Source organism: Equus quagga, chromosome 5 (assembly GCF_021613505.1).
Source record: "Equus quagga isolate Etosha38 chromosome 5, UCLA_HA_Equagga_1.0, whole genome shotgun sequence".
Lineage (NCBI taxonomy): Eukaryota > Metazoa > Chordata > Mammalia > Perissodactyla > Equidae > Equus > Equus quagga.
In genome coordinates this window covers 84705582-84730822 of record NC_060271.1, presented here as the reverse complement: position 1 = coordinate 84730822, position 25241 = coordinate 84705582, and the positions used below count along the sequence as shown (strand labels likewise).

Sequence of the window (25241 nt, the reverse complement as noted above, 5' to 3'; positions counted from 1 at the left end):
ACTTCCCACCAGACTGTGAGGTCCTGAGGGCAGGGGTCACATCTCACATGCTTTGCCCTAATTCCTGTCAGATTATTGACATCAGAGTTCCTTGGACTTTGGAAAATCACAATCCTGTAGGATTTCAAAACAAATCTTGGGAGCTGACATAGACTTGCTAATTATTTATTTTGCAAAGTAAGGAGAGTCAAAAACTCAATTCCCATCTATCTACTGCTACCATAATGTGATTTAAAAAAGAACATTTTAATGCCAAAAAATTAAGAGGCACACAATAAGATAATTAGAAAAAAAAAAGTCATATAAATCTAGCTTTATGTCAGAAAAAAAAAACCTTACTGCCCTGTGCTCCTTTTTCTCTTTTCAAAGCAGACTGGTGGCCACATTGCTCCACACGGGCACCAGTCCATGCCCCAGTTTGGGAACCTGCTCTGCAAAACAGCCACTTGGTAAATATTTGTTGAATTACTGAATTCCAGACTCCAGCTACATCCCCGAGCAAGCCTGGGCCTGCAGCCCACGGTGCCAGGGCGCTCGAGCCAAGTGTGTAGCATTCTTTAGTCCTGATTGTGGTTCTGTGCTTTCACTCAAAGCCAGGAGGCCGTGTGGACAGAGGACGCCGGAGGCAGGAGAGCACCCTGGGTGAAGAGACCTGCACTTGAATCCTGGTCTACCAGGGCTTCTAGCTCTCTAAGCCTCCACCTCCTCCTCTATAAACTGGGGGTGTCAATGACCTGCCTGGTCGGGTGATTTGTGAGGATTAAACGAGAAAAAGCACAGGAAGGGTTTAGCAAAGTGTCTGGCACACAGAAAACTGAGTCAGGGGGAGCAGCCGCTGCCACCCTCAATATGGGTGGGGATGCAAAGTAGGACAGCAGAAGAGGCCTGGCCTCAGGGCATTTGGCTACTCGGGAAGGCAAGGAGACCTTCTGGCCTCGGGAACCATCCACCCCGCTGACCTCAGAGGAAGGAGCGAGACTGCTGCTCACCTGTTCGAGGTGATAGGGGTCCGCGGGGTACGGGTCGTGGAGGTGGCCCAGGGTGTAAATCCGCCGGTGCTCACAGGATGTGGGAGAGGAGATTGTCCGGGTAGGTTGTTCCCTCTTCTGAGAGGAATTAGAAGAACTATCTGTAGCTGTCTGTTTGGAGGGAGGTAACCAAGAGTTAATTAAAACAACAGAAACCAAACCCACACACCAAACCCTAACACACCGTCCAGCCCCATGTGTGGCGTCCTGCAGCACTTCCCGAAATCTGGAGTTTATCCTGGCCCTGGGAGGCAGGAGGACCCCTGAAGGGCCAGATTGTGTAAACACGAGGTGGCTGGCTCAACAGGCAGAGAAACCCAACCACCAGACCCTGGAAAGTTGGTTTTTTTTCAAATGTGGGATCGGCGACCGGGTTTTGGGGAAGGGCCCCCTACCCCAGGCCTCCCGCTGGCATGTTCCAGTTTGATCAGGAACGGTTACCCCACTTGTGGCCTGGACTGCAAGGTACGCAGGCAAGCAGGGGAGATGCAAACAAGAAAAAATCAAACCCAGATGTTTCTATGTGGGGCTAATTCCAGCCCGGGAAAGCCTCAGAGATAAGACACCGCAGGGGTGTTATGATGCTGGCTTTCTAGGAAGAGATTTTGTAATCTTTGGGCTGGAGGCAAGCCTTGGGGGTCACCTTAAACTGCACACAGGGACAAAGGCCACCATTTGTGGCGGGTGAGTGCAGAGCTGTTTTCCCAGCAGATGTGAGGAGTTCAGGCTGGAGCCTCTAGGATGGCATCTCTGGAAGGATCAGATATCGGGATAGACTGTGGCCAGGAGCAGAGCACAGGGAGCCCCGACCACCTCCCAATATACCCACCACCTAGGTGCTTCATGCTGCCACCTGAGACCTGAGGTGGGCCAGGTGATCCCAGCTGATGGTCTCTCCACAACCCCCCAGGGCCCAGGAGCCATATGCTTATAAAAGGCTTTGTTAATTGCAGCTGGCAACCACCTTTAGAACCAGGGCCCCTCAGGATCCCCACTCCACCTTCTACTTTCTTAGTGATGATCTCATTTTTTCCCTTTTTCCTAAATAAATGAAAAAGTTTTCTTTGATATCTAGGTGTCCTATTTCTTTCTTTCTTCTTCTTCTTTTTTTTTGCTGAGGAAGATTTGCCCTGAGCCAACATCTCTGCCAATCCTCCCCTATTTTCTATGTGGGTTGCTACAATAGCATGGCTGATGAGTGGCCTAGGTCCACACCTGGGATTTGAATCCCCAAACCCAGGCCACCTCAGTGGAGCCCACAGAACTTAACCATGCATGATGCCATGGGGCTGGCCCCTAGGTGTCCTATTTCTGACAAATATCTAGGAACTCCTACTTGGCTGTTGTTTCTCACTCTTAAATTCCCCTTATCTCATTTGCTTATTTATCTCTTTTTATTTTATGTGTTTTTCGTTAGTGTCATAAGTCCTTTTAATGGCAAGGCAAGGTTAAAACAACTAGACTTATAGGGGCCAGCTTGGTGGCACAATGGTTAAGTTCGCACGTTCTGCTTCAGAGGCCCTGGGTTCGCTGGTTCAGATCCTGGGTGCAGACATGGCACCACTTGTCAAGCCATGCTGTGATAGGCGTCCCACATATAAAGTAGAGGAAGATGGGCACAGATGTTAACTCAGGGCTCGTCTTCCTCAAAAACAAAACAAAACAACTAGACTTATAAAAGTTGTTTTTACCCCCCTCCCCTTTTAGAAAGTAATAAATGCTCAGAAAAATGGGACTACAAGTATTCAGGAAAAAGAAAAGACACCCATATTTCGATCATGCAGCAACGCCCACTGTCAACTCTTAAAACTTGGAGGACACGTGCACCGTCCTTTTGGGGACCCAGTCCTCCTGGATTTCTCTCTCATTCTGTTTGGTCCAAGTGCTGTGGGTCTGACGCCTGTTTCCAATCCCTCAGTCCACAAGAACTAATTCATATATGGACACGCTGTCCTCTCTAAGGCAATACAAAGAGATTTTTGACAGAGAGGTAAGAAAAGATGCTGACTCTATTTCTGAAGTTAAGATCTAAGGGTCCCATAAACCTGGAATCCTAGTGAGGGCACAGGGAGGGAATCTTCTGAGTATGAAGTGAAGCAAAACAAAGAAGAAGGCCCACCTAGACACCACTTGAGCTTCTGGATCCAGACAATCCTGAACCCTGCTCCACCCTAGGCTGTCCCAATGATATGCTCCAATTCCCTTCAGTAACTTAAGCCAGAAGGTGTCGGGTCGGTCACTTGGGTGCACTTTTCCTCACTCCTGATTCCACCTCTGGCAGCAGTTCCACCTGCACCCTCTCTACAGCAGGTGGAATGGAGCTGGGCCTGGAGGCTGCTGCTTCCCTCCTCTGCCTCTTGGAGGCCACCCAACTGGCAAGTCGCACATGCTGGCAACCATTCTTGGGACTGTGAGGTCCAGTTGGAGGTCAAGGGTCCTCCCATTGTGGGGAGGCTGTGGAGATCCAGCGCCCCTGTGCTGGCAGGGCAGGTCTGTCTAAGCCTGGGATCCGGTCCTGGGACATCCACTCCTGCATCTTCAGTAACAAAGGGTCTCCTATCTTTTTTTTTCTTTCCCCCTCAATTGGTTCAGAACTCAGATAGGGAAGAGTTGCCAGTTACCCCTCAAATCCCAGTAAGTGAAAGAGACCAGACGGGTACACAAGAATTTTTACTTTCTTCCAAACTCTGGCCTGTCTTCTAACTGTCATCCACTCTTTACGTCTTCGGAGGTGCTGCCTCCCTCTTTAACACTCGGGTGGTTGTCGATCAGTGAGAACAACAAAGCAAACAACTCTTAATTGTCCAGACTGTGTGAGTGCTTACGAGGTGCCAGGCCCCGGCTCCATGTGAACGCGGCTGCCGGTACACTATCGTCCCCGCATCACACACAGGAGAACAGAGAGCCTGAGAGATGCACGATCCTGCCAACCGTGGCAGGCAGCCACTGGCAGAGCTGGGCTGAAATGCAGCCCTGACCACCAGGCCCAGCGGATTTCAGTGCCCCACACTGCTGCTTCTCAATTCAGGCGAGCCCGTCCCCATGCAGGCTCTGACAGGTGTTTTGTAGAGATGAACACAAGCACCACTTCTCCAAGTAAGAAGGTGCACCCTGCCTTATACAAACCCAGAAGATAAGGGGGCGGTGTCTCGCAATACAAAGGGTTCCAATTAGGGATCTCAATAACCACTTTCTGAATGAGTCAATAGGGGCCCTTTGGTGTGATCAAATCTCAAGGGTTAAATTCTTATCCAACTCCCACATGACAGTCACCTCGTAGGTTAGGAGCTGCCCTTGTATTGAACACTGTTATACGCACTCAGCATTTAGTTCTCAGAAACTCGGTTAACTCCTCAGGGTCACCTCTGTGTTAGTCATCTGTCCACCCGAATCCACCCTACTTTCTGTGACCCATGTCCAGGTTAACAACACATAGCAAGTCATTCTGAGAAACGAGCCACACCCAGTTTCTCCTAGTATTCACGAGCCATCAGAAACACTGTCTTCTGATGCAACCATCCTACCTCCCCAGACCCAAACAGCCTCTTCCCACCGCAGAGTCCAGGGCATCGCTTCCCGGACATTGTGAGAGAATGCGAGACTGAGAAAGGCCTTTTAGTATCTCCTTATCTGACAGGGAATTGGTCCAGAGGAGCAGGAAGGCCGGAAAACTCTGGAGCGTGTCCACAGTTCACTGCCTGCTGAGGGGACCTTCCAGCCCAGCGCCTCCCATGCCTGTGTCAGTCTGGACTCCAGAAAGGAGAGCAGGCAAGAGAAGCTCCATTGGAAGCCGGGGCTTATTTCCGATCCATACTATCAGACAAATCTTGCAAAGTGGCGAGTGTGACCTACAAACAAAAGGAATGTCCTGTCTGGGCATCTCCAAGGAAGGCCAGGGAAGAAACATCCTGTCTCCCACATGCACCTCGGAATGGCCTCTCCATGACTCTGCTTGTGGTTTCCACACAGAGCCTCAGAAAAGCAGCCCGCGAAGCTATGCACCTACACACAGTCACATGCCAGATTCTTGAGCATCTCTCTGCTATTTGTGTGCACAAGCTAATGACACCTACCAATCTGACAGCTTCACCTGCAACTCAGACTCTGGCCGCGTTTTAAACTTGCCTTGCTCTCCAGTGGGAGTCTCTGTACTGCTGCAGGTTTGAGCTCAAGAACAAAAGCAGCAGTCCTCCGCGGCTCGTCTCTGCTCCAGGACCTCAGGCTCCTAACAGCAGAGGCTTCAGCGGCAGCTTCCCCACGTCCGGAGAGAGCGCAGTCAGAGCGAGCCCTCAGTGCCGCGCATTGTGGACAGCGAGGCCGGCACTGCCGACCCCTGGGAGGTCTCGCGCACCGTGATGCAGCAAACACAATTGTGGCCGCCTGCAATGTACTCTCCAAGACATCTTGCCTCTGTTTGACTGGGACTCAGTGTCAATGCCCATTATTACAAAGATGTCCAATTAAGAAGTCTGCAACCTAATTAATACGCAGCGCTGAACAACAGAATCGCAATGGAGTATTACAATGCTAACCAACAAGGCCACAGCTCAGGTGGACTGATTGGATTCATTCTCTGCTAGTTATAATTGTGTGATTTTGGTCAAGTTAACCTCTAACTCCAGTTTTTACATTTGCAAAATCGTCCTCAGGGTTATTGCAAAAATGAAAGGAGATTAAGCATTTCCATGTTCTAAACTGTTACTGCCGATTATAGACAAGTTACTGATTTTGTTATGTCGGTCCTGTATCTGGCTGCCTTAACTCCCTTATGAAAGTTCAAATACCTTATGCAGTGATTCTCTGGATTTTTCTAAGTAAATCGCAACATCCACAAAAGAGTTTGGTCCCCCTTCCAGTATTTACACTTTTTCTTGTCTTATGGCATCTTTTGCCAGGGCTTGCAGCGTGACAGGGAAAAACAGAGGTGACAGTGGCCCTGCTTGCCTTGAATCTGACTTTCATGGGACAACTTCTAATGATTGTCTATTAAATATGATGTTTCTAAAGAACTTGAGTGATTATAAAGTTCCAAAAGTTTCCTTGTATTCTAGATTGCTACGGGTTTTCACTAAAAGATGATGGATGTCACCAGATGTTTTTTCTCTATCTATTGAGATGATTACATAATCTTTCACCTTTATTTTATTAATGTATGAATTAAACTGTTGGCTTTTCCAATATAAACCACCTTTCCATTCCTGGGATATACTCTATTGGTTTTTCACTAAATTTGTGTCAGAAATATTTGATGTGATTTGTTAGTATTTTACTTAGAAACTTTACATCTAGATTCACAAGTGAGTTTGGCTTCTGTTTTCCTCTCTGTGAGCTGTCCTTGCCCAGTTTTGTAGCAGGGTTATGCTAGCCTTGTAGACTGAGCGAGGCAGCTTCCCATCTATAACATGGGAGCTGTGTTTCTTAACCACCTAAGTTTGATCCCTTTTTAAGGGGTAGACCTTTGACTACGTTTTCAAATGTTTCTATGGTTACTGTACAAACTCACATATTCTGAGTCATAAAAAACTTTGTGTGACCTGGTTCTAAAACCCTCTAATGGGGCAGTGAGCTGAGACAAGACTTTGCTAAGGAAGAGCATAAAAGGAACTGGAGGGTGAGAAAATGAAGGGATGGGAGGTGGAAGCAAGCGTCAGAGGGTACTGAGATGAAAGAGTCAGAGGGCACTGAGAAAACAGACACGACTGCCTGAGCAAATCCACTCTGGTGGTAAAAACACCCATCCCTGCCCTGAAAGGCTTTTGGGTTTGGGCTGGGTGCTTTGTGGGATGTGGGCCCAGACACAGAAGGTGACATGGGCAGGGAGGGGCAAGGCCAGGTGGCTTCCCTGAGGAGGGGCACCGAGATGAGTGGGTGGCCTTCTAGATGGGTGGCCAACCCAGACCAAGGCCCAGAGGAAGCAAACAGAGACTGAAGTTTATCAGTGAACATCTGATAAACTTCTTCAAAAAGAGCGAGCTTCCAATGGCTGGTCTCTGCAGACCTAAGTTGTTCTTATTTTGAGAATTCAGATGTTTCCCATAATTCTCCAGAATTTAACAACAAATGACAGAAAGAACATGGAGCCTCAGAAGTTGATACAGACTTTTCTTTTGAATAGTTGACTTTAATGTTATGATATCTTGACAATGAGTCAAAACCTGAAGTACAAAAAGACATTAGGATGAGGTGCCCACTTCCCCAGGGTCAGTGCTGCCTGGTTTGGGTGGGAATTGGTCTGAATCGAGAAAGACGATTAGAAGATTGATGCCTAATGCTAAGTATGTGGCTGGCTCCCTCCTACTGTACGAGCATATTTTGTGAAATAGGATTTCTTACTCTTGGAAACTCGGCTATTCTTCCTTCTCCTATGGAGGGACGCTGAGTGCACCTGGAAGTTCGTAAAGAAGCACATGCATCTGTTTACATGCCCTGGGCCCAGGAATGAGCCTTCTTCATTTGGAAGGCCAACCTCTGACCATGGGAAGCTCAAGGAGGGAGGGAGGGAAGGAACCCAGAGGCCAGAGCAGCTGAGGAGGCGGTTTGCTTGCATTACCCATCCTGGGATGGAGTCCTGGCTGCTGCCCAAGGGCTTTCTGGGGGCATTCAGGGTGGGTCACACTATGCATTTCAAAGTGAAACAAGCGTTTTCAGGACTGTGTGCATCCCTTCAACCCCCCTGGATTTTCCTGCTAAATCTCTTTTTCCAAAAGTGGGGGTGGTGGTGGGGAACAAAGGTAGCAGCAGCTGGCAAGCAGTGCCGATGGGAGAGGAAAGGTGTGCCCAGGGCTGCTGTTTCAAGGACACTTGGAACCACTCAGGGGCACTGGGTTTACAGCTTTCTGGAGGAGGACGCTCCTGCTGGGTATATCAGTGAGACTACGAGAAGCCTGGCAACTGGCAATTTTCTTCTCCCTCCTGGGAATGGAGACAAATGGGACGAACCCAACCTCCAGAGGGGCAAGCAAACAAGTACAGCCACTTCATCATCCCTGTGTCCCTGGGACATACAAGCCAGAGAAAGCACACAGCGTGAGGAGCCGAGCCTACTCTGAGTAGCCATCTCGGGGGGTCTGCAGGCTCACACGTTTTGAGTAAGGCATAGAAAATAAAGTGAAGAAAACGCTTAAGAAGCTAAATCACACCATCTAGGAATCATATAGTAACGTTGAGCAAAAGTAGCATGATACTGAGAGGATCAGAAAACCTTGATTCCAGGCCAGCCTAGACGACACGTCCTGGACAAGTTGTTTAACTTCTTTGTGCCTCAGTTTCCCCATGTGTAAAATAAGGGAGCTGCGCTGGATGACCTCCAAGGTCCACTTGAGCTCCAACAATTTTACATGGCACTCCTTTCTCTCCTCTAAGAACATGACAGGCCGCAGGGGTTCGATCAAGACTGCCGCTTAGTTGATTCAAGAGCCACAGGATCTATTCAGATCGATTAAGTAGAATTTCTGCCCGGTCTGTCACTGCTGCTGCTATTTTACATTTTTAATGGCGGCTAACTAGTAGTTATGACCGCAATTTGTATTATTTTTACGGCAATCCACCACCAAAATAGGTCTCAACAGCTGATGCAACCAAAGCAATATTCAATATTCTTCCTATTGCAAGGGCTTCTCATTTTTTTTTAAAAAAGTATGTACACACACACTATATATAAATATAAATAAATGTAAACAGAAATAGAAACATACACCATTCCTCTTATCCTTGGGCTGGGAGACTAGACTGATCACATGAAACTCTGGGCATCTTCTGCTTCTCAGGAGACAGTACACTGGATGGCTGAGGCCTCAGAAGGCTCCTGGCTCAGGTGGTTTGAACGAGCTGTTGTTTCTAACTTCAGCAAAGCACGTCCGTCCCCTCAGGATCTACTAGATGGACAGACCTACAGCCAATCCTTTTTTCTTTGGCAAACAGGAAGCTGTCACCCACTCTGTCAACAGGTCTTTGGGAACAGGTAGCACTGGCTTCCCTGTCCTAAGGGCCTACATGGGTTCCAGGTGTCCTCTTTCAAAAAGGCAAGCAGAGCAAGAAATCAGCCAGGCAGTGCTGTTTATGGCTCCGGCTAGCAGGCAGTTTGGGTCTAATAGGCAGCTGCTGGGGGAGAAAGTGATAACTTTGTCCTAGACTCTGGGACATTGTCCTCTTGGGAACCACAGGATAGATAGAGTGGGCATTCTTTTATTGTGAAGAAGTAACAACAAAAACAAAATTCCCATAGGTTAAAAAAAAAGTTTTACATTTCTAAAATTTGAAGTTAGGTGGAATTTTTTAAAAAAAAATTTTTTTAGATTGGCACTTGAGCTAATATCTGTTGCCAATCTTTTTTTTTTTCTTCTTCTTCTTCTCCCCAAAGCCCCCCACTACATAGTTGTATATTCTAGTTGTAGCTCCTTCTGGTTGTGGGATGCTGCCTCAGCATGGCCTGATGAACGATACCGGTCCCCACCCCTAGGCCTTCGGAGTGGAACATGTGAACTTAACCACTCCGCCCTGGGCTGGTGCTGGGATTCTGATATGAAAGGAAAGGACTCTGATAAGCCCAGAGCTTAGTTTTGTGGGAAGGGCCGAGGGGCTAGGAGCAGGAAGGCTGGTTTCAGGTCACCCTGATATGTGCTCAGCATGAATTAGTAAAATGGAAATAATGGTATCCTACAGCCACAGCTTAAGATGAGATGATATCTGTGTAAATGAAGAAAGACACAAGTGGGAGGGCTAGCAACTCGCCTTCGGGCTTCCTGAAATGGAGAGCACGGCAAAGCTTTTGTGCGAGCCTCAGACATTTAATTGCTTTAATTTAGCCACTGCAGGTATTACCTATCGAATATAAAGATCCTCTTCTTCCTGGTAATGTGAGCTTGATAATTACTGTCATTTAGAAGGTAAAGCAACTCCCATCCTCTTCTGAGACCGTCCACGCCACCCCCTGCGGTGCTGGGTCTCAGGCAGCAGCAGTGAGGGGATGCTCACTGCTCCCTGGTGTCATCACAGCCCGGGCCGCCCCGCCCACAGCATTTTTGCTTTTCTTAATAAACCACCATAGATCAGTTTCACTAGTGAAACTTTGTGGAAGTAACTTACATTTTCAACCTATTTTCTCTTTACTTTCCCTCCCCCAGCCCACTTTGCCCCAAACCGTCAATCCAAAGGTAGAGATGACAGAATGCATTTCTGATCAACTGATCATCTAAAATGAGCCTGGGGCTCTCAGAGCAGCAGGGCCAGCTGAACCTCATGCCTCCACGGACCAGACGGATGAGGTTTTAAGCCAATGCACTGGTTGAAAAGTCTATCATTTAGGTGACTCGTTTGCCATTAAGGGAATCTGGCATATTTAATATGTAAAATTTACCAAAACTTATTGAATAAATGTTTCTTAAAGTTCTCTGAAAGGCAGCAAGTAGACTCGGGGTTTGCCTCTGGGTGAGCAGAGTGTGGAACTGAGGACAGGGTGCTGCATCTCCCTGAGCCTTGGTGCTTTTATTTGCAGAAATGTGAGTGTCAATATGTACCTGCCAGGGTGGTTGTGAGGACCGAACCCAGTGCCGTATGTGAATGTGCAGGGCACAGAGCCAGGGCCAGCTCCACACCACGGTTCCCTTCCCCCCGCCCCCGTCCCTTGGGCCAGCAAACAGAGACTCAGAGGAAATGCGTTCACCCTGAGAAAGTTCTGAGTCCAGAGGATCAATGACCACAGCTAACTAATGGCAGAACCAAGCTTAGAATCCAGGCTTCTCTGGAGCCTCCAAACCCTGTAAACTCGGGGGGCACAAGCCACTTCATCTTAAAACAACCTCTTTCCTAGAAAATCAGTAAATGAACTCCATTTATTACAAAATTGATAGATTTGTCTTCAGTCTTCATGGTTGTTGGGAATGGACTATGTGGAAAAAACTTCTCAAGAAAAAGGAAAATTTTGTGGTATTCTGCACTCTTCTGCTTCTATAAATGAAACCTTGATAATTACAAAATTCAGTGAACTCATTTCTTCTACTTAACCAAGAATGAAAACAAGCACAACGTGCAAATACTCCAAAGCCCGTCGAGGACAGAACAAACTGCTTCTTAAGTACCTTGGTTTCCACTACTTGCTCTAGCCCCGCTTCGGAAAACACCTCGGGTGGACGGGAAGGGTCCGAGGTGCCATTAGGGACAACTGCTCTGAATAGCCAGAAAGTAATAAAACGCAGCTTGTAATAAACAGGATGTCAAGGGTTCAGGCATAGGGCATGAGGAAGGACCAAGTTTTCCAGTCTGGCCAGAACATGGCTAGAAGCTGACGCTGTTGTCAAAGACATGACATTTTTCCCATGTAGAGAAGGACTGCCTAACTAAAGAAATAAAGTACAGTGAAACACCAAAACAACCCAAATGCTAGTCTTTTTCTACTGGGTTCTAGGAGGGAATTCAGACCCACACAAAATGATGTGAATGACTCTTCTCAATTCTGCAAAGGATGGTACACAGTACCCTTTCTAGGTGCACAGGAGAGAAGCTAACTCATTATACAGGATGGAGGCCTTAAGGCACTAGGCTGAATTAGGAATCACCATGGAAAAGGGCTGTCCAAATCCAGAAGCAATACTTAGATGGCAGTACAAATCTAGATGGCAGAAAAAAAAATCGAAACCTCAGATAGGGTAGGCCTTCCTACGGTCAAGCTCCGAGGCCTTCCTATGGTCAAGCTATTTTGAGGACCTTTAGGCTGCAACACTCGGTGAGAAGGCTCCAAGTCATCACATGAATGGGCCACACGGGGCATCAGTCACATATTCTTATCTCTCCCCTTTCCAACTTAGCCCCAAGAGAACCCTAAAATACAACTCTTGTACTTGGCTGGTTGTTTAAAAAGCAGAAGAGCTGAAATGTCATAAACGTAATTATTCATCAGAGGAAGAGAAAAACAGCAGTGGTGCAGTGGAGAGGCTGGGAGATGGTGTTCTTACTCCTCTACTACGAACCAGCTGTGTGCTCTTAGGGACGCCACCCATCTGACTCTGCGAGCTGCTCCCATGACTGTGTCCGTAAAACGAGGCAAATCCTTCTTCATTTGCCAGAAGGAAGGAGGCTGGCTCGTCTGATATGAACTCAAATTCCCTTCCAGTTCCAAGACCTATACTTCTAAGGAGTTGGCCTCTACGGAGCTATCTTGGCCTCCCAGCAAGCCAAATACTTCCAGCTAACTCCTGTCAGGCATCCTACCTGTAACGGGTCACGACTTCCACGGTGGACACACTGCTTCCTATCACAGAGAAAAGAGTGGGAGGACAAAGAGCGCCGAGAGCATGGTGCTCACCTCTGTTGAGTCTTGAATCTCTTTAAGCCCCCAGATGGGGGAGATCAGGATTCCTGTCTCTAAGGTGTCTCTTGACCCCTCTTTCTTGACTCCCTCTCTCTCCTTCTGAGAAAACCCCCTCTCATTCTTTCTTTCTTTTTAAAAATCAATACATGTATATCATTTAACATCTCAAATAGCAGTCTCGCCTCCTCCATCTCAGCTTCTCACTCGCCAGAGAAATACACTTTACATTCTTGTGGCTCTTCTTGTATTTCCATTTTCTCAATGCCATGTGGTTACACTACTATTTCCTGATTTGCAGATTTAGATATTATTTAAGGACTTCTTATTATGGAAGATGAAGACTTAGCTATTTTATACACCCCCAAGGATCTTTCTATAAAGCAAATATTTCTCTAAATCCCCCAGCTTTAGAACCAGAATCCAGCCACTCAGCGCAATGACAGCTGAAGCGCCAACAACACGTGCCCACAGACTCTAGATCAGCTGGCTCTCTGGACGCACTGCAGCTGCATTCTCCCAAGGTTGTATTAAAATCATCCTTGTCTACCTATGAAGATGCTAATAACCTTTAAAAATGATTTTAGAATTCTGTAGCAGTAAATAAACCAATGGGTTTTAAGGGACCAAACCCTACAAAACAGGAATTTGGAAAATGGTTCATTAAATGACCATAAAACCCGCAGCCTCTTGAGTTCTATATGGTCCATTTTCTCTACTCTCTCTCTCCTCAACAACCCCCTTCCTTGCGCACTCCAAACCCTCTGACCTCAGGGCCCTGAACTGTAGGGATCTGGGAGGAAGTCAGTTCTACTGGGGAACAAACCAGCTCAACTTACGCACGGAGCTAACCCATTCACCTCTAACGTTTACGAGGGCCTCCTCTACGAGACAACGTACAGCACGTCTCCTCCACAAGGACAGAAGCTCAACAGGGGGAACAGACTCAGGAGTCTTTCCATTCTGTCCCTCCCTCTCAAGTCTCCCCGGCTTTGAAATGAAAGAAATGAAAAGCTGTCAGCTGGAGGCACCAACAAGAGTGTGTTAACTCTTAGCGATGCCAAAAAACGCCCGTTACAGAACGCTAACCTTTTTGCTGCTGTTGTTGCTTTATATTTGTTGCATTACTCATCTTACAAATTTGTCCCAAATGGCTCAGGCCTCATTTGAATTCCCTCATACATCCCTATTTAATGCCAGGCACACACTTGCCACCTGGGTATTTGTGTTCACCTGGATCAGTCACTGTAACTGAGGTCTCCCATGGAGTAGAGGGGCCGTGAAGGGACTGTGCTGCAAGGGGGAAAGTTGACGGCGAGAGCGAGAAGAAGCCTGAGTGGCCAAGAGCTATAGTGGGTGACAATACTAAGACTCAGTTCCTAGTTGCAGACTCAGCAGAAAACACAGCTGGAAAAATATGACAAGAAGCTACCGAGAACCCCTCAAAATCACCCAACTTTAAATGGTCCCCTAGGATAACAAAAAAGCAAATGAGTAAAATATGAACACCTATGACTGTTACACACTACATCTGAGTTCAGATCACCCATGTATTGATCACCTATAGAGCAAACCTTTAGAGGGTTGCAGAGACTGTAATGAGGAATAACCTGCTTCTCATTAGATGCAGATTCATTCATTCAGCAAATAAACTACAAAAGATGAAAAAAAGACAGACTTTCAAGTGGTAAGAGGGAAATGAACAACAGAAGTGCTGTGGGACTTTAAAGGAGGGAGAACAATCATAATTGGTCCAGGGAGAAATATTAGGACACATGAACAGACAAATAGCCCAAACTCAGAAAATGAGAATGGTTGCTAATCAAGAGGCTCTGGTAGAGACAGTGAAATGGAAGGAGAGGCCTGGGAAGACTGCAGAGGCAACAGGGTTGGCACCTGGCAACAGATGGGTGAGCGGGGTGTGTGTGCACGTGCACTCATGCACGTGCTAAGCAGGACACTGATTTTACTCTGAGGAATTGCAACATGGCTTTACCATGCTGAGAAGTCAGGAGGACAAGCTGGTTTGGGGGCAGCCACGAGAGCTGGGAAAGCGTGAGCAGAGACAGCCTACGCTTGGAGAGCACACACCAAACACTCGTTCCACAGGTATGGGGGTGCCCCTTCCTCCACTTTATTTTCCAATGTAGAATGTGCATCAGAATGTCCACAATGTCCTGTTGTCCTCCTAGCCCCACAGAATCCCCTCAAACAGCAGATAATACTCCTGGTTCCTCAGGTTACCCTTCTGAAGGGTTTCCTATCCACACGCTTTTCTCTTAGAAAATTCTCATGCTTCCAGTCCATCATAAGTTGTAGGAGGGTCTTATCACCATTTATACTCTTTCTATCACGAATGAGTTCCGAGTTCTAAACATCTGTCTTACCAATAAAAGTTTTAGAATACAACCAGCTTTGGGAAGCTGTGGACTATACAGGAGTTAACGCAGCTGCTCACTTGCTTGGCTCCAGCTTTCAGAGACATCTCATTTACTGTCTTAGGATACAAAGTCTAATGACAGGGAGCTCGTGAAGAAAAGGGAAATGTAGTGTGTAAGCCCCGGGAGACCCTCCCATCCTTACACGGGATGTGTTCCTAATCGTCAACAGCCCAATGACTGGGCCTGTCTTGGGGAAGGAAGGTACTATTCTAACAGGCCTTGTTTGTAAATGGAGTGAAGGCAACTGATCATATACATCGGGGCCTACACGAAACACAATTAAGTGGAGATCCTTCTCCAGTGAGTTTCTGAGCGTCTGGAAACAGCAGGGCTGTTTCTACACTTCCTTCTAGAGCAGCACGTTGATCCATCCCCCTGTGCATTAAAGGACAAAACCAGGAGGGATGCAGGCTTCCATCGCCCCTTTCCCTCTTGCCCTCTCTCAATTCTATAAATCACTTCTGGCAGGTAGCTGGGAAGCAGCTGCAAATGACAGTTTTGCTCTGGAGCACAGGAAGCCACCTTTTAACCCGCCTGCTGTTGTTTGTCTCTCGAAACGTGACAAAGGAACAGATGTAAGCAACATGCCAACTGTTGAGAGGATCTGCTCGGAGCACTATAGGAAGCCAGCCGCTCCATGGAACGACAACTGAGTTCATTTCCTGAAACCCCTACGCATGCTCTGTCACGTCAGGTTGGGATCTGCGATGCTCAGGCAACTCACCACGCACATCCCTGCTTCCGCCTTCACCCCCGTGGTTCCCACCTCGAAGCCCCTTCCTAAACTGTGTTCAAATGCCAGCAAGGACCAGTCCCACCTCACCTCCTAGTGGTCTTCTCTGAACCCCACGTCCCTCCCTGTGAAGTACTCTGGACCAGAGCACTTTACACAGTCTGTGCCATTCTCTGAGCCTCTCCTAGGTCAATCTCGTCTCTGTCCAAACCATCCCATGATCTCCAGGAGGGCTGGAGCCAGGGTTTACACACCTCTGTATTCCCAAAGTAGCGTCTTCCAAATCACTAGTTGCATGATGAGTGCATTGGGAAACAAGGTTAAAGGGTTGCAGTCAATATTTTAAAATATGAAATAGAAACTAGCTTATAAAAGATACACTTGGAACAACAGAGGAACTATTAGATATGAAATTCCCATTAATTTTCTTAGGCATAGTAATGGTGTTGCAGTGGTACAGGAAAATGCCTTATTTTTAGGAGATGCATGAAGTATTTAGAAGTGATTTACTTTCAACTGGATCAGCAAAAAAACATGTGTGTGCGCGCATGCATGTGTAAGTACGTATGTGTAAGTACATATGCATGGATAAAGCAAATGAGGCAAATGTTACAACTGCTGAATCCAAGTGCACAGCACACAGGTTTTCAGTGTATTATTCTTTAAACAATGTGCTTGAAAAGTTTCATAATAAAAAGTAGAAGACAATGAAACGGAAGAGAAAAAAATCAGAATGCAGAACACGAAGTACAATCTGGTTTCAGGTGTCTGTTGATGTGTGTGTGTCCTAGGTTACAACATAAATGTATTTCTTACTGGGGGTCAAGGCCCAGAGTCTGAAAGTGCTGCCCTACAGCTCCTGGCTGCACCAAGCACACAGCAGGTGCACAATGTGCTATTTGTTAATTAACTTCTATAAGCACAGGACTGAAATGAAGAAGCAAGCTGAGAAATCATTTTGTCTCCAGTTACATCCCACTAACTCAAGCTGCGTCAAAACATACAACCCCTCTCCTGCCTTCGCACACTTGGGCCTAACCTCAGCTCAGCCTTCGGGCCTTTCTTATCGGACGTTTAATCACTCATTAGGAAGGCTACTTCTGGCTTTTCCCCTCGAAGGCAGGGAGGGGGTTGTGTTAACAGAAGACTGAGTAGGGTGACCAGTTGTCCCGGTTTGCCTGGGATCGAGGTGTTTCACAGAACCAGGGACTTCCAGTGCTAACACGAGGACATTTGGTCACCCTAAATCTGAGGGGAGACCGTGCCGGAAGCTTGGACAGGTCGGGGAGAGCTGACACTGTTGTGCCGTGTGGCGGATGGTGCCACTGCAACAAGGACGACAAAGGCAAACCCAGCACAGCAAAAACTGTGACCAGACAGGGGTCTCCTCGACGGCATTCCAACAGCAACGGCAAACGCCTAATTGCACAGTGTCTCTCATGCCCTTCAACAGAACCTCGCTCTGATTCTTCACCAACGAATCTGGAAAGCAGAGGACCTAGGGAACTTACTGTAAAAACGTCATCATCACCAAGCTCGGCTTCATTATGGATGGTGGAAGATGACGTTGTTGAGCCTAAAAAGACAAAAAGTGTGAGAAAGTCTTTCCAAAGAGGACAAGTCAAATCCAATCATTTAAAAAGTATATTTGAATAAAACTACATTCCATTCCTTTTGCATGGGAATCACCAGCATAAATCTTACCTGAGAACAAAATGCTTTTAATTTCCTCTTCTTTAATTGACTTTTGCCAGGATGCTCCCTAAATTAGCTTTGCCTACTGTTGTTTCCAGTTAATCCCTCAAACTTGTCCACTGGCCACTAGAGAACATGCACAGAGAGGCACCATGGAGGAGAGGACAGGAGAGCCTGGCCACTACTCTGAAGGGCATGTGTCAAGACCAGCCTTTGCCAGCAGTTCCCCAGGTCCCCATTGTGTGGTGGGAAAAGCACTGGATGGAGAATTGTCAGGTCAGACCCACCATACTCTCACTGTGTCCACTGCACTTAGCTCTCTGGCTTTTTCATCTCCCAGTGAGGGGGTTTGACTAAATAGCTAGTATAGTCACCTCCTGTTCTGAAATTCAGACACTCTACTAACCCCAACTGTGGGAGCCACCTTCTAAGCCGATACCTGGGGAAGTGGGTTTTCTCTTGTGATACCAAGACATCAATGAGTTTTCACTCTTTCTCAGGCCAAAATTTAGGCTCACGTCAGAAAACCCAGTTTATTCTATCATGGAGTGAATTGGTTATTTAGGGTTCAATTTATTCACTTATTCATCTCTTTTTTCATTCTGGTTTGCAAATCAGTATAACTTCTGACTTTTTCCTCTAGTAATACCCGGTAACGTGAGGATCCACTTAACTGACACCGTTAAAGACTAAAAGGAAAAACATTTATATTTGCCTAAGTGATAGATATACCAAGAGGGAAATTTATTCTCTATCTTCTCCTTTTTCTTGGTTAGGTCTTTAAAAACGTGCATTTAGAAAATATTTTGCTATTACATAAAGTTGAAATTAAAAGGATTGCTGAGAAAGGGATGAGAAATATTTAAATTTCCAAAGAGGGATGGCAAGGGGAAAAATAAGTTCCACAATACCCTCTGTGCAATTCCTACTGATCTTTTGGGATTTTTCTCTACTATTTGAATTATTCCAGTCAATCAATGTTTAAGGCAAGTTTGATAGGAAACAGCTAGGTAGAGCATATATAGAGCAAAAAATTACAAGCAAGAGAATCAAATTTGGGGTGTAGCTGCAGTGATTAAGTACATGGACATACTGCAAACTTCTATCAGTAATTCAGGAGCTATCTTCTGTTTAAACATTTAAAAGCCACGTTTAATAACATTTTAAATATCTGCCACCTTATGTCAGTCCTATGATGCAAACACCGGTTTTTATTATCTTTTTCGCTGTCACATGGTTGTAGTTAACAGATTCATGTTGTAGCTAGAATTGCCTTACTAATAATGTTAAGAAATTTTTCTTTTAAGATTTGCTTTTCTCTTTTCCCCCAAATCCACAACGAAGAGAATGACTTCAGAATACTTTTATTTCTTACATGAATGAAACATATTCTTTTGTGATTAATTTCCCCCCATTCTGAATCTGGCTTTAACAAGCCTTGCTTGATATTGCTTTCTTCGCAGGGCCCTTTAACTCTCTGATTTGATAACTGAATGTGTTGAATGGAGAATTTGTATTTGCATCTGTGGACTCTAGAAAAGCCCCTAAGAATCGATGGCCCAAGAACCTTTCAGGCCGTGATCAAATGCAACACAATGTCTCTTACCCACTCACCCACAGACTAAGGCCTCCCTAAGCCAGGGCTCCAGGAGCCACAGAGCCCTTTCCTTTTCAGTGGCCTCTGTAGACCCTGGGCTCTGATTACAGGAGGACAGTAGGTGGGCCTGGAGCCTGCTGGGCCCGTTAGAATCCATTCTTCACTTCTGAGCCAAGACAGATCAGAGCAAAGCTGTCTCAATAGTGAGGGAAAGGTGAAATCTGTCAAAAAGTCACTCACATGGAAGTCCAGAACTTGTCTTTCAGAGCAGAGTCTAAACCAATTGGAATCACTCCCTACTCTGAAACCCATCTCCTTTTGCGCTGCACTGTCACTTTATACTTGTTCTCCTTGGATGTTCCTAATGTCTTGGCATCTACTGACCTGGCTCCCAATCCTCCCGCAAATAAACCACAGATATATGATGGGAGACAACTGGAATTAAAAAGAACTTGGAACATTCCCTGAGTCCCACTGAGAACACAGTGACAAATTCAATACCTTCTATAAGGTCTTCGATTGCTTTCCTCACTCCCCTGTCAAAGGCTCGCGCATCAGCAGGGCTTTGGAAAGTAAGTCCAAACTTCCTATTGTCGACCTTCCAATGATGAAAGGTTGGGTTGGCTTTGGTGTAGACCAAGTCCTTTCTTACATAGCATTCCAATACCACCTGAAGGATGGAAACACACAGGCTGGTTACTTGTGAAGGTCATGATGGTGTCTGGTTACCAAAACCTAACTAGGAACCAACCAGCACTGATGCAACTAATGTGAATCCCGTAACCCTGCCTTCACCTGCCCAAGTCTCTCCATCTTGGAAGAAGCCTTTGCTCGCCTCTGTTGACCATCCACTCTTGCCTTTGGTGACCCCCACTGTACTGCTGTACTCCTTAACCACGCTTTTCATCTCACTCATTTGTCTTCCTCCTGCCCTTGACTGGGGGCACTAGGCTCAGGCCCAGGTCTTGGGGCTTGGCTCTGTTCTGGGTTTACCACTTGTGCGTCACGACTTTTGTATTAATGACTCTCAATCTTCTCTCCTCTGTCCTAATGGTTGTTTCCCAGTGACCTCAAATTCAACAAGTTGAAAAATTAATCTGCTCTGAAATTTCTGCCACCAGTTTCCTCTCCCAACTTCCCCATATCTAGCAATGTCAACCCCTCTCTGTTCATTTTCTCTGGCTCAAAATCTCTGTGGTTATCTTTGCCTTCTCTGCTTTCTCTATCCCCTGTATTATTAATCACCAAGTCCATTTCATTTTTCCTTCAACATCTTTTATATCAATCCCATTTCAGTTGCTACCACCTTGATCTGGGTCTCTATTAACCTTTTATCTGGATTATTACAACAATCTCCAAGTTTCTAGCAATCTAGTCTCAGAACTGCCTTTTACTAAGCTATGACTTTGAGTGTTTTGTCTCAGACCCTTGATCTTTTTATCTCTAAAAGCGAAATAACACCAATGTTATCAATGAGGACATACACATCAACATGCTCTGAAAACACTGAGTAATGAGAAACTTAACAGGGTCACACTCATCCAAGTATATTTCCACCATCAAGTTTTTACTCTTTTATTTATTCCATTTCTTCCTGTCACCTTCACAATTTAGCACATGATTTCATATTATTCTCTAACAGTCTTGTGTGCATTAGTCTTATTCCCCTAAGTAGACTGTAAAAGATCAAGATGTATTATAAATTACACCCTGTGTCTAGGACAGTGCTATTGTTGATAAAAATATCAGTTTAATATGATAGAATAAAAGAAGCATTGCAATCACGTGAACGTGAACTTCATTCTTCAAAAAAAACTCCAAAATAGCAACAATATTTATTCCTATGGCTTCATTATGTATACCAAAATGATGTGGCTAAGTTTTAATAGCTTTGATGTTGTTCTGGCAAAGCTGTGCATTTTACAAACTGAGATGTTATTAATTTTAGACTAAGTGAAGGAAAAGAGTAAAAGGCCCAGCTAAATTGGTATAGATTCAAATTAGAGAATATCTTTAAATGAGTACAGCTTTCAAGAATACATCTAAGCAAACAGAAATTAAGTGCTGCCTAATAAATGTTCCCTAACTTAATACATGAGAATCGTAGTCAAACTGGTGTATCAGATAGCAGTCCCAAACAGTTAACTTTATTACATTGTATTGAAAGAAGACAACGGCCCGCTCACACAGTTCTATTTATAATTAAATTGCTTATTATGGCCATTTTCCCCTAAGAATAGTGCAATGATTAAATGTCAGCCCAGCCCCATTCCAAGTTGGGGAAATCCAAATAACCAAGGCTTTAGCTAACAAATGTTATCTATTTTAGAATTTAATAGTCTCAATTCAAAGTCTCAAAATAAACTTTTTCTAAAAACGAAGACTTCTAGTTTATCCATATTCTTGGGGTAAAAAAAAAAATTAGTCTTTGGTTGACATTTTCCAAGTTAAAGATTATTCCAATGGTACATTTTCTTAGAGAAGTTTAATAAATTCTTTTTTTTTTAAAGATTTTTAACTTTTCCTTTTTCTCCCCATAGCCCCCCAGTACATAGTTGTATATTTTTAGTTGTGGGTCCTTCTAGTTGTGGCATGTGGGATGCTGCTTCATTGTGGCTTGATGAGTGGTGCCATGTCCAAGCCCAGGATTCAAACCGGCGAAACCCTGGGCTGCCAAAGTGGAGCTCTCGAACCTAACCACTTGGCCACAGGGCCGGCCCCATAATAAATTCTTAGAAAAGTAAAGTAAGTTCAGCCTCCTAAATTCTGTGAGAGGGAGGGGATCAGATACCACCTCTTTATGTTCTCTTAAACAAAATGACATCTCTACATATATAAGTTTAAGGGCAAAAATGAAAAAGTTCAGATGTTTTAATCTTCCTAACAGGTATCAACCCTCTAGTGAAATTTTGCCATTAACTTAACACTTGAGAAAGGCTTTTAAAAGTACCTTTTTAAATGAGATGCATGGGGAGAAAAAATGATTGTATATTCTAGTTGGAGGCTTTAAAAAAAATCTACACAAGAAATATGTATTGTAAAAGACTTAAGTAATTTAGATGAATACACGAAGGCTCCATTCTTACTCATCTCACCCTCCCCACCCCAAGGCCTCCCCATTGCCAGAGTTGCCCACGGTCAGTATGGCGACACAATCCTAGTTTCCTTTCTGTGGCTTCTTTATATATTCACATAAGTGTACGTGTTTAAATGTAGCCACACCTAAAAACTGCTCTGCAGCTTGCCTTTCACTTTACTTAAAAACAGGGCTCAGGGGCCGGCCCGGTGGTACAGTGGTTAAGCGCGCACGTTCCACTTCTTGGAGACCCGGGGTTCGCCGGTTTGGATCCCGGGTGCGGGCATGGCAACGCTTGGCAAGCCATGCTGTGGCAGGCGTCCCACATATATCGTAGAGGAAGATGGGCACGGATGTTAGCTCAGGGCCAGTCTTCCTCAGCAAAAAGCAGAGGATTGGCAGCAGTTAGCTCAGGGCTAATCTTCCTCAAAAACAAACAAAAAAACCACATGGCTTAGAGTTACAGGAAGGTAAAAAAGGATTCTGTTTAATGGCTACATAATATTCCTCAGTATGGATATATTAGAATTAGTCGGCCATTCTCCATACTAATGGGCATTTAGGTTATTTCTAATTGGTCACTTCCACAGACAGTGATGGACTGAACATCCTTAAACATGTTCTCTAAGTTTGGTCTGTGGGCTCCTGGGAGACCTCCCCCTGCCCCCTCCAGGCCCTTTCAGGAGGTCCAGGAGGGCAAAACTATCTTCATACAATAAGACTTTTGTGCCTTTTCACTGTGTTGCCATTTTTGCTGATGGTATAGAAGGATGGGTGGGTAAAACTGCTGTGCCGTGGTGTGAACCAAGGCAGTGTGGTGGCACCAAACTGTACAAAGGTCACCAGATTCATCACTGTCACACGGTCAAAGTAAAAAATGCTAGTTTTATGTAGGATTGTCCTTGGTGAAGCAGTTGAAAATTACTAGATCTTGACCCTTGCATACACATCTTTTATTCTGTGTGATGAAATGGGAAGGATACATAATTCACTTCTCATAGCTGCCTCTGCAGTCAATCTGCTATCACATGTCACTTTGGTTGAAGTATATGAGGAAACTCTCGCTTTGCACAAACGCAACGTTAGAAGAGGGACGAGCATTTCTACTCGCCTCTTCACCTCTGCTGCATAGGGAAGAATGCGGGTTGTCTCAAGGAAAAGTACTTGTGCGACTGTTCCAGCTGTGACTGAACTCACTGCTTTTTGCATGGATCACCAGGTTTACTTGAAAGAACATCTGACAAACTAGGGTTATTCAGACTTGGGTATTCGGCAGACGTTTTCTTGAAAATGAACACGGTGAGCCTGTCACTTCGAGGAAAACAACTGGAGGTATTTGTTGCCAATAATAAAATCTGAACTTTCAAGTGAAAAATCAGAATTTTGGACAGCTTCCTGATACTTAAAGACTTTTCTAATGAGATGAGTGGTGATATTAAGAAATGTGAGTTTTGATACTATAGAATTAAGTGTACCAACATTTGGAAGATCTGCTTAACTTAGTAAATCATTATTTCTCAAATGACCAATGCATGATGTTACAAAATCAGGCATGAGGAAAAGGCCCATTCAAAGTGAAAGATAAACCAGTGGATTTTAACAGAACAGAGTATGAACAGTTCACTGATGTGGCTTCAGATGCCACTTTTAAGAAATTACTACAAGCCAATTTTTGGTGTAGTAGCAAAGAAATATGTCTACAATTATCTGAAAAGGCTATTAAAATACTCCTCCCCTTTCCAACCACATTCCTGTGTGAGACTGGATTTGTTTCACATACTTCAACAGACTGGAAGCAGTAGATATTAGAATCCACCAATTTTCTATTAAGCCAGATATTAAAGAGATTTGCAAAAATGCAAAGCAGTACTACTTTTCTCACAATTATTTTGTTCTGGGAAATAGTTATGTAGTTATTTGTCATAAAGAATGTCATTTATGCTAACAATAGAGTTTAAGGGTGTTTTAAATTCCAGTTTTAATTTCTAATATGGTAAATATTAGTTGCTATCACCCACAGAAACAAAAGCCTTTTGGGTTCTCAATAAATTCTTAGAGCGTAAAGGGATCCTGAGACGAAAAATGTTTGAGAACCGATGCTGTCCATAAATCTTTGTGTCTAAGTCAACTTCTATAGGATAGGGTTTATTCATTTTTTTTAAAGATTTTATTTTTCCTTCTTCTCGCCAAAGGCCCCCAGTATATAGGTGTATATTTTAGTTGTAGGTCCTTCTGCTTGTGCTATGTGGGATGCCGCCTCAGCATGGCCTGATGAGTGGTGCCATGTCCGCGCCCAGGATCCGAACCAGCGAAACACTGGGCTGCCAAAGCAGAACCCACGAACTTAACCACTTGGCCACAGGGCCAGCCCCTAGGATAGGGACTGGATGAAGAACTGCTAGGTAAAAAGGTGCATACATTTAAAATTAATGTCCTCCCAAATTGTCTTTCAAACAGCTTGCAAGCTGGAACTCTCGTCAAATGCGTGTGAGGGCTCATGGGTCTGTGAGTGGGCAACGACTGAGAGGTGGATTATCACAGGATTTGTTTAAGGAAAAAATTCCTCTAATCCATCTAAAATAGGATTCAACTCAGAAATGTTAAATTTACATATAATTTCTCAGGAAAACTTGATTGTCCCCAACTTACAAAATATCCAAATAACAACTTGTGAATAGATGTCTGGAACACAGACTTCTCCCTCAGAAACAATGGCAGTTAAGTTCACATGCCTCAATGTATGATTCACATAACAACAAAAACCAATGCCTTGAATTCTGGAACTGCACTACATTGTAAAAACTAGTGACGACACTGTTTCTATCAGGAAAAGCATTTCATGTCCTAGTTGGAATACTGGGAGCTCTGATACCATCCATCCACTGTATTCTAAAAATGATCTCCACTCTCTCCTCGCCATTCCACCATTTAGAGGGGGGCTTCTTCAACAACCCACTTCATTTGCAGAGCTCCTTTGTGTGTTCATACCCGCCAGTGGGCAGAAGTGCTGCATTATGGGAGCCCTAGGCCAAAGGAAGAGTCACCATATCTCCAAAGGGGTGTGTATGTATGTGTGTGTATGTGTGTGCGGACGTGTGCATGTTGTGGAACAAAGCAGGGGGAGGGGGTTAAGTACCACTGATTACAGGAGACCAGAATTTCCCAGAGTGTGACACAGGCAAGGTGAGGGATTAAAAGGTGGAGAGGCATAACTGGGTGCATGGGTGTGTGATTTAAGTATTAGTTGGTATAGTCCAGAAGTGTAGAGTCAGAGAATGTAAAGCAGACAGGAAGAGGGATGCCTTAATGGATGAAACATGATTGGGGAGAGGAAGAGGTACATAATCGTTGTGCAAGAGCAACAAACAA

At 45.0% G+C, this 25241-nt stretch overlaps 1 protein-coding gene across 2 annotated transcripts in view; it reads right to left on the bottom strand.

The window, feature by feature from the left end:
* The window catches only part of SPRED2 (sprouty related EVH1 domain containing 2), a 114083-nt gene that overhangs the window by 4913 nt on the left and 83929 nt on the right, over positions 1 to 25241 (bottom strand). For both annotated transcript variants that reach the window (XM_046661105.1, XM_046661107.1), the window contains exons 3-5: positions 19298 to 19466; positions 17016 to 17080; positions 990 to 1139 (exon numbers count right to left, since the gene is read on the bottom strand). In XM_046661105.1, coding sequence (XP_046517061.1) covers positions 990 to 1139; positions 17016 to 17080; positions 19298 to 19466 — 384 coding nt within the window. The remainder of the gene's footprint in view (positions 1 to 989; positions 1140 to 17015; positions 17081 to 19297; positions 19467 to 25241) is intronic.